The 9,334-nt window shown below is 35.7% G+C and overlaps 1 protein-coding gene across 1 annotated transcript; it reads left to right on the top strand.

Moving 5' to 3' along the window:
- Positions 1–4,133: 4,133 nt before the first annotated feature.
- PMP2 (peripheral myelin protein 2) lies at positions 4,134–8,798 on the top strand. The gene is made up of 4 exons (XM_032759923.2): positions 4,134–4,279; positions 6,609–6,781; positions 6,993–7,094; positions 8,143–8,798. The coding sequence occupies exons 1-4, from the start codon at positions 4,207–4,209 to the stop codon at positions 8,191–8,193; spliced, it is 399 nt and encodes a 132-aa protein (XP_032615814.1). The 5' UTR covers positions 4,134–4,206; the 3' UTR covers positions 8,194–8,798.
- The last annotated feature ends 536 nt before the right edge of the window (positions 8,799–9,334 follow it).

The raw sequence follows: 9,334 nt of genomic DNA, 5'->3' as shown, positions 1-9,334 counted from the left end.
TGTAGGATATATTAATATGCTTTTTTCCATTCCTGCATTCAATAATTTTGTCTTCTCTATTTTTAATCCATCTTCCTAAAAGTTTATCAATCTTACTAGTCATTAAAATGCTTTTGCGTTTGTTGATATTTTCTATCATTTTTGTTTTTATTATCTGCTCTATGAATTATCTATTCATATTGTCCATTGTTTCTTTTACCTTTTAAGTATATATTTTTTTCTATTTATTTTTGATTAGCAATGTATATAAAAATTATATAAATAAATGTAGACCTTGGGTGACATTATCTTCTTTCTCTGAAGAGGGTTTATGTTCATTTCTTACTAGTAGCTCCATTCACTAGCTATCCCAGATCACAGTAATCTAATTTTAAGAATTGACTTTATATTAGCACAGGTATATTTTGAGCTTATCCTTACTCCTATGTTGCAAAAGAGTCCCAAGACAAAGTGTGATGATTAACCAGGATTCTTCTTCACTTCTCCCCTAACGCTGTAACATTGTCATAAATGGTCCTTGGATTTTTTACCTCTAACCTGCCTCTTGCAGAATTCATAGATCCCTAGAGGAGCAGAAGCTCCAAATATGAGATTTGTCTCTCCGGACTTGCCTTTCTTTCCCAAGTCTTAAGCCCTTAGTTTTTCTCTGCCTTTTTATCTCTCTGATGCCTTGAAGATTTTTTTTTTCTAATTTTGTTCATCTTTTTACAGTTGAAAAGTTAGTTTAATTTCCTCATCTATCATGACTGGAAGTGAAAGTTCTAAGTTCTATTTTTATTTTCTTCCCAACTGTTTATTCAAAAATGACACTTTTTAGAATGAGATTCAGTCATTTGCAACGACATGGATGGAACTGGAGCACATGTGAAGTGAAATAAGCCGGACACACAGAGAGAAATATCACATGTTCTCACTTATTTACAAGATCTAAAAATCAAAACATTTGAACCCATGGAGATAGAGAGTAGAAGGATGATTATCAGAGGCTGGGGAGGGTAGTGCAGGAATTGTGGGGGAGTAGGAGGGAGGTGGGGATGGTTAATGGTTACAAAAAAAAATAGAATAAATAAGACGTAGTATTTGATAGCAGAACAGCTTGACTATAGTCAATAATAATTTAATTGTATATTTAGAAACAAGCAAGAGTAAAACTGGATTGTTTGTAACACAAAAGATAAATGTATGAGGGGGTGGATACCGCATCTTCCATGATGTGGTTATTACCCTTTGCATGCCTGTACCAAAACCTCTCATGTACCCCATAAATACATATACCTACACTGAACCCACAATTTTTTAAGTGACCCTTTTAGGTTGATTATTTATCTTGGTATTCTATGGTATGCTTCTCCTGTCATCAGTTATGATCACAATATTTCTACCTTACAAATAATTTCAAATTCATTACAATTAAAACTTCTTGCTTCAAGCTTTTATCAAATCATGAGTAGAATGTAAGTTCCATGAGGGCAAGGAATTTGATTCAATAATGTTTAACCAGCACTTTTAACAGTGCTTGGCACTTAATAAGCTCTCAACAAATATTTTTGCGATTGAATAAACAACAAAAATTGAGTTGGATCTTTGGCATCCAAGTGGAGGGTCAGGAATTCTTTGTTCATTTGCTATGTAATGATTGATTATTTTATTTCTTTTTCAAATATATAATTGAATTTAGCTTGAAGACAATCTATAAGGAGCACTTACATGGTTTGTTATATAGAGTAAGCTTTCCTTATTTATTTTGTTTGGACATTTGGATCTTCCTTTCAGTGTATGAATCAAAAAACTTGCTGTATCTTGAGAATTTACATGGACGATAAATTGGTGAAGAGAGAACTGAATACACATCATAGAGAGACTATATGTATTTTACAAACATGTAGTTCAGTCTAAATATACACATCTAGTTATAATGTGGTTCTATGCATTCTTTCTTGTTACGACGCTGACGACTTTCTTAGCTAGGAGTGATGTAATGTTTCAGGCCTAGTTCAGTCTGGGTCTTCTCTCATTGCTTTGATCTGTGCCTTTGGCCCATATATTGGCCTCAGAATCTCATCATGGTCCAAACTCATCTGGTCAGTTCTATTAATAGCAGTCAGGTACAATTGCTGATAAGCCTTAAGTAGAAAATTTTTCTTTTGGTTTAATATTGCTTCAAAGTTATAAGTTTTCTGTCTTGGAGATATATGGCTTAATGTTTATGTCTTAAACTCCACTGCTGTTCCTATGTGCAATACAGAGTCAGCTTAAAATTCACACAGCTTTCTTGTAGCAGTCCCACTGAATACAAGGTCTCAGCTCTAGTGTGAGGGTTTGAGAGTCCTTCATTTATTTAGGCAGAAAACCTAAATGTTGAATGTTATACTCCTTAATAGCGTACAGCTGACAAAAAAAAGTTTTGAAGGTACAAGTGATATCATCACTTTTGTAAAATGTTTTGGAAAATAAAATAACATATCCACTAATCAAAAGCTCTTTCATATTTGTTTTTTCTATCCCAGTACAATGTACTCCCTCCAGTTACATTCTCTTGGGTTTAGGATTGGGTTAGTTGGTTAGCTGAGGAATTTCCCTATTCACTATTTCTTTCCCACCTTGAGCTATTCAGACTCTGGGAATGTAAATGAAACTTCAGCCCACTTTATATGATTTCACACGTTTTACTCAGCTTGAACTCTAACTACATAACTGCAATAGTTATGTCACAGCTATGGAACTGGGTTTCCTGAGCTCTTGTTGCCAATGATTCTACCTGCTATGAGCAAATTCATTATATTTTTGTTGTTGTCAACAGTGCCAACCTGTTTATTAAATGTATAAAACTTGGTAATATCAGTTGTCTCCAGCCAGAATTAATGCTAAGGCAAAAACAAACAAACAAACAACAAAAACAAACAAAAAATACCTGCTAGGAAAGATATAGCAGTAATCAGAGATTCTCGAGAGCAACACTTATGTTGTAAGTGGATTTACATTTGTTCCCCTTGGCCAAAGACTGGGGCTTTGATGTAATACAGTAGGCTGTATCTTTTGATTTTTTACCTCTCTTGATTTTTGAGAAGAGCAAGAGTGTTTCTAGCTAATCATGGTGCTATCAGCATCAGGTGATCTCTGGCCAGGGTCTCTATGCATGTAGCATGTATGGTATAGTACAATAGAAGCAGGGTAAGATCATGGTTCAGAACCCGGGCACTGGCAGCAATGCTGGGTTCAAACCTGTCCTCTCCTTATTCAACTTTTGGGAGCAATTTACCTAATGTCCCCAAGCTCATTTTTATCATTGGTAAAAGGGGTATAATAATAGTTCCTAACTCTTGGAGTTAGTGATACAATTAAATGAGATCACCTGTATTAAGCACTTAGCACAGTGTCTGGCCCATAGTGAGTTGTCAATATAAATTAGTACTCTTTCTATAGAAAATCCTCTTTATAAAATTGTAGATTCATTTGAAATGACTTAAACACAAATGTTTATAGTATCCAGGAACCTGCTTAGTTCAGATTTTAAGTATTTTTAGCTGAAAATCTTTGTTGTGCTCAAAGAACATGTCATAGTGCTACTTCTTGTTTCATCACATGAATACAATTTCTGTGCTCTGCTGCAATAGACTGACTTCTTTGTCTGCCTACTCTGCCTGCCTGGGATATGTGAACTATGCCAAGCCTTCTTACCTATGAATACTTCCTCACACTGCTCCCCTACATTTCTCTCCCACAACATATTTGAGACTGTTATCATAATACTTACAGACATTTTCCTCTTTTTCTTCCCTTTCAATAAGAATTCTTAATTGTGCAGACTCAGGATTGAGAGTGACCGACCTGCCTAAACACACACACATTCATTCACGGTCACATAATTCATGCAGTCTTTTCCAAAGCTTGAAGGGTCTAAGCCTTCTTATAAATGGAAGATCGATCAAAAAATTTTTGAAGATTCAAATAGTAATCTCATTCATTTCATAAATTTTTTTGGAGACAAAGGGAAGTATTATGCGGGGTTTTCTTTTATCCTGTTGGGCGGGCAGTTGGCCATTGAAGAGCCATTCATTGCTTAGTCCCGACACTGCCTTTCCCCATTGGGTCTCTGTAAGAGTCACATGCTTTGGGCATCCTTGAAAAGAATCTTCTGAGGCCTCAGCATTTTATCTGAGTCTCCTGAATCCCACTTAGAACTGTGTTGAGCTCTCACCCATCACGATGAGCAACAAATTCCTGGGCACCTGGAAACTTGTCTCTAGTGAGAACTTTGACGATTACATGAAAGCTCTGGGTAAGAAATGCTTTTTTTTGTTCTGCTGGAAAGCTCCTTTTTAAGAAAGCTACATGACATTTTCATCTACTACCTTTAACAGGAGACTGGGGATGTTTGCAAGGCAGCAGTACAATCTTCTTTTAGGATTAATCTTTTGTTGTGTCATTCAGATAATTTATTTGAATTTTATTTGTGGTAATTTTTAATAGACTTTAACTTAAATGAGAGAGCTGCTTAAATGCATGGAACTCCCACTGATTTCAAGGGCAATTTCATACCAAGAGAATTTTGGTGGCAGGTTCAGAGGAGAGAAAGCTTAAAAGCATGGTCAACCCATTTTCTGGCTTTTCTGAGAGCTACGTTCATAGCAACTAAAGTGTTCATAAAATAAAGAATTCAATATATTGCAAATCCTAAAAAACCTCAATTTAGAAATTTAAGTTGTAGCTAAACTAACAGTTTTTTCTCTCTACCTCTAGGTTGTCCTTTATTACACAATCATGTAGATACAGAGAGTTTGAAAAACAAAAATACTTCCTAAAACACTGTGTTTATAGTCTAGGGAAGTTACTGAGAGAAAAAGAACTGGAGTTATGGCAGTGAATTCAAACTCAATTTCGCTGATATCAGACGTTTCTGGAGTTGGAGCAGAGAATGGAGATGGAAAACCGAGTCATTAGTTACAACAACTTTATTTTATACTATTTCTAGAGTATGTCCCATCAATATAAACACAATAGATATGAAGAGTCTTTGGGAATTTTCAGAACTATATAAATACAACAAAGAGTGATGCCAGTGACCTGAGTTTGCTGTGCTTGTCAAAGTGCCTACAGCTTTACTTAACTGTTCAGAAAGCTTGTATAAAACGTTCTGTTTTAGATAAAATGAGCAAAGTCATGTCCTTGTTGCCTGGAACACTAAGAGAACTTATGGGGATAAATTCATACTGTGAGATCGGTTAGATTTAAAGACTTCACTTTACAGCTGAGGAAGAAGCCAGATAAAAGAAAGTCTCAGTGAAGGATTTTCTAACTCCACTGTTTTCCAGTTTAGCATGCAAAATAACACCTTGGGATTTGGTAAATATAAGTTCTCAGGCTCTGCCCCAGAGATTATGATTTAACTTGAAAAACATTGTCCTAAACTGCATAAAATAACAAAAGATTAATCAGAATTTGAAGAAAGAATATAGTTTATAGTTTATTGGCTATAACTCTTAACTTCTTATTCAGTATATAAAAGTTTGAGATCTTTTTAACTGGAAAAAGTACATTCAAGCATTGAGACTTCCTGGAAAACTAGTTTTTCTTTCATATATTTTTTATTTGACATTTTCCTTTTTCCATATATTTTATAGTCTTGGTAATAATGGTAATAAACTTAAGAGTCTAATTTTGTTTCATTTTTGAAATGTAGAAGTTTTTTAAAAAATATTTTATATCTCTATGATCATTTATAATAGTATAGATGTCAAAGGTAGATGGATAGTTTTTTTCCTACCAGCTAGATATAGAAGCCACAAAATTTCACAAGTGAAATTCTATCAAAAATATGAGGGGAACATTTCTCTATATCCATAATATGGTATTGAGGGAAAATATCATGGAACAATATGTATATGCTATAGTCTCATTTTAAAAATATATCTATATATTTGTACATACAAACTAAAATCCTTAGAATGATTTATGCAAATCTATAATTAGTAATTTTCAATGGGGAATAGGATTGGATGTGGTAAAAATGGATGACTTGCACTAGCTATTTCAGCCGGAAACTTTTACTCTTGAAAATCTGCAGACATTGGCCGGGCATGGTGGCTCACGCCTGTAATCTCAGCACTTTGGGAGGCCGAGGTGGGCAGATCACGAGATCAGGAGATCGAGACCATCCTGGCTAACATGGTGAAACCCCATCTCTACTAAAAATACAAAAAAATTAGCCAGGCGTGGTGGCGGCACCTGTAATCCCAGCTACTTGGGAGGCTGAGGCAGGAGAATGGAGTGAATCTGGGAGGCGGAGCTTGCAGTGAGCCGAGATCGCGCCACTGCACTCCAGCCTGGACAACAGAGCGAGACTCCATCTCAAAGAAAAAAAAAAAAAGAAAAAGAAAAAAAAAAGAAAATCTGCACACTTGACTTTTGTAACAACAAAACCTAAAATGTTTGAGTCCTGGGCATGTATTTGCATTAGGAGTGAAACATGGGAGGAGATGCTTAGTAGTAAGTGATATTACCTGCCATCAACTCACCTGGGGCACCACTGAGCGTAGGATGTGGCCACCACAGTCTCTTTGGCTATGCTCTCTTGGTCAACATAATTATAACACTATCTTAATTTTCAGGTGTGGGGTTAGCCACCAGAAAACTGGGAAATTTGGCCAAACCCACTGTGATCATCAGCAAGAAAGGAGATATTATAACTATACGAACTGAAAGTACCTTTAAAAATACAGAGATCTCCTTCAAGCTAGGCCAGGAATTTGAAGAAACCACAGCTGACAATAGAAAGACCAAGGTAATCTTTAATGTTTCTCTTCAAAGTTGGCCCAGTGTTCTGCTTGAGAGAGAGGAATATTCCTGCTAGTGTTTAAAAGGGTAGACTCAATTCTGTTGAAAAGGAGTGTACCTCCTGAGACATCTATTATGAAAATGGTTCCATACTGAAAGAACTGCTTCTTTGATCAACAAATTTCAGGCAAGTCAATTGTATGACCTTGTCTTTGCAGAGCATTGTAACCCTGCAGAGAGGATCACTGAATCAAGTGCAGAGATGGGATGGCAAAGAGACAACCATAAAGAGAAAGCTAGTGAATGGGAAAATGGTAGTGGTAAGAGTATTTTTACTTCTAAATAGAGAAATAATGCTATATAAATAATTTGATTATATTGTTTTCAAAATATTCTTTGTTCTTTGGAATATGAATGTATAAGAATGACTAAGAATAAAGTAAGAGTTAATGCTTAAGTGATATTTAAACTATTACAGACTCATCTTCAAGTACTGACCCAAGATTTTAGAAATAAAAAAAGCCATTTGTTATTTTACAAATAAAAATACCTAAAAATGGTAGTAAGGTTAAAGAAAGTTTAGGTAAATCTTACTAGTTTGGGCTCACAAAGAAGAAAGCAAGTCTACATTTTAAAAGCAAAACACACTCTGCAAGGTGTATTTTGTAGACTATTTGCAAAGTCATTTGTAGACTATTTGCAGATATCCCACAATTTTGCATTCAAGAGTCCATAGTAACTTAGAATCAATCATGTCAATAAAGCAAGCTGAGCTCATTGGAGACTTCTAGTTGGCAGATGAAAATAATGACAAAGGTTGTATGTGATGACCTTTGATGATTTTTTTTTTAGGGTTAAGGCTTTATGTTCACTAATTAACACATACATTGAATGTAAATAGATTCATGTACTCTCCCGAATGTTTTTCTTTAGTACAGTGGTTCTTAGCCCTTGCTGCACAACAGATTTACATGGGGAGTAAATACCAATATGGAGGCCTCCAAACAGATAATTGAATGTAAATCTCTTGGGGGAGGAGGAACCATCACTATATTTAAATGTTCCCCAGGTAACGCAAATATGTAGACATTTTTGAAAACCACTGTCTTACTAGATTTAAATGCAAGTGAATTATACATAAAAACTTGCCACTTAAAAAAAATTCCTTTACAGCAACATAGATCAACTTTCAAATTGTTTCTTCTATTTCAATGGTCATAATTCTGAACCACTGGAGACTGACATACTGATATTTTATTCCTTTCTAAATTAATCTTATGAGTTTATTTTGAATTTCTATTTTTATTACAAATTCTCTGTTCTCTGGTTTGATCTTGAGATACTTGATTAACCTCTCTCTTTTTTAAGGAATGTAAAATGAAGGGCGTGGTGTGCACCAGAATCTACGAGAAAGTCTGAAAAATCGTTTCCTCATTGAAGTGGCTGTTGATCATTTAATGATGGAAATCAATTGCTTCCTTGACAAAACCTGAATACACTACAAATATTTGTTTTTGCTTTTGTCTTAATATATCAGATATGCAAAGGCCTAAACTGAGAATTAATCTAAAAGTCAGTGTTATTTAAACATTTTTAATGTGCATGCATGTTATTACTACATCAAAGCATATATATTGGCCAGACACGAACAGTTGATGATGTCATTTAATTAACTACAAAATTCTAATCTATGTTGAACTTTGTATACTTGAAATGATAATAAAAAGGATATAATTTGTTAGTGAAATGAAATAAAAGTATTGATCAGGGTAGCAAACTCAAATGCTGACAGGGGCCAGGGGAGTTATGGGGAAGGAGCATCAGAAATGAGGCAAGCTAGGAGAATGAGCTATTTTAATGTAAAGAATTGTAGTCTCAGTTAAAAGGGGTAGCCTCTACTCCAGCCAACATTTTAAAATTAATGGATAATTTATAGACAGTTAAATGCACAGATATTAAGGGTAGAGTTCAGACCACTGTGACAAATGCATGCACCCATATAACTCACATCCCAATCAAGACACAAAACGTTTTCTTTTTTTTTTTTTTTTTTTTGAGACAGAGTCTTGCTCTGTCGCCCAGGCTGGAGTGCAGTGGCGCGATCTCGGCTCACTGCAACCTCCGCCTCCCGGGTTCACGCCATTCTCCTGCCTCAGCCTCTCCGAGTAGCTGGGACTACAGGCACCCGCCACCACGCCCGGCTAATTTTTTGTATTTTTGGTAGAGACAGGGTTTCACCGTGGTCTCGATCTCCTGACCTCGTGATCCGCCCGCCTCGGCCTCCCAAAGTGCTGGGATTACAAGCGTGAGCCACCGCGCCCGGCCCACAAAACGTTTTCTTAATCCTAGTACATTTTTTCCTGTCCCTTCCCAATCAGTGTCCTTTTCTGTTCCACCCCTACCAAAAGCAAGTAGCGGTTTGGTTTCTATCACATAGACTAATTTTGCCTGCTCATATGAAGGGAATTACACATCATGCATTCTTTTCTGTTTGCCTTTTTTTAATTCAGCATCATGTTTTTGAGATACATCCATATCGTTGCATGCAGCTGTAGTTTCT

The sequence above is a fragment of the Hylobates moloch genome, unplaced genomic scaffold (genome assembly GCF_009828535.3).
Source record: "Hylobates moloch isolate HMO894 unplaced genomic scaffold, HMol_V3 SCAFFOLD_9, whole genome shotgun sequence".
In the NCBI taxonomy this organism is placed as follows: Eukaryota; Metazoa; Chordata; class Mammalia; order Primates; family Hylobatidae; genus Hylobates; species Hylobates moloch.
This window is presented reverse-complemented; position numbering and strand designations above follow the sequence as displayed.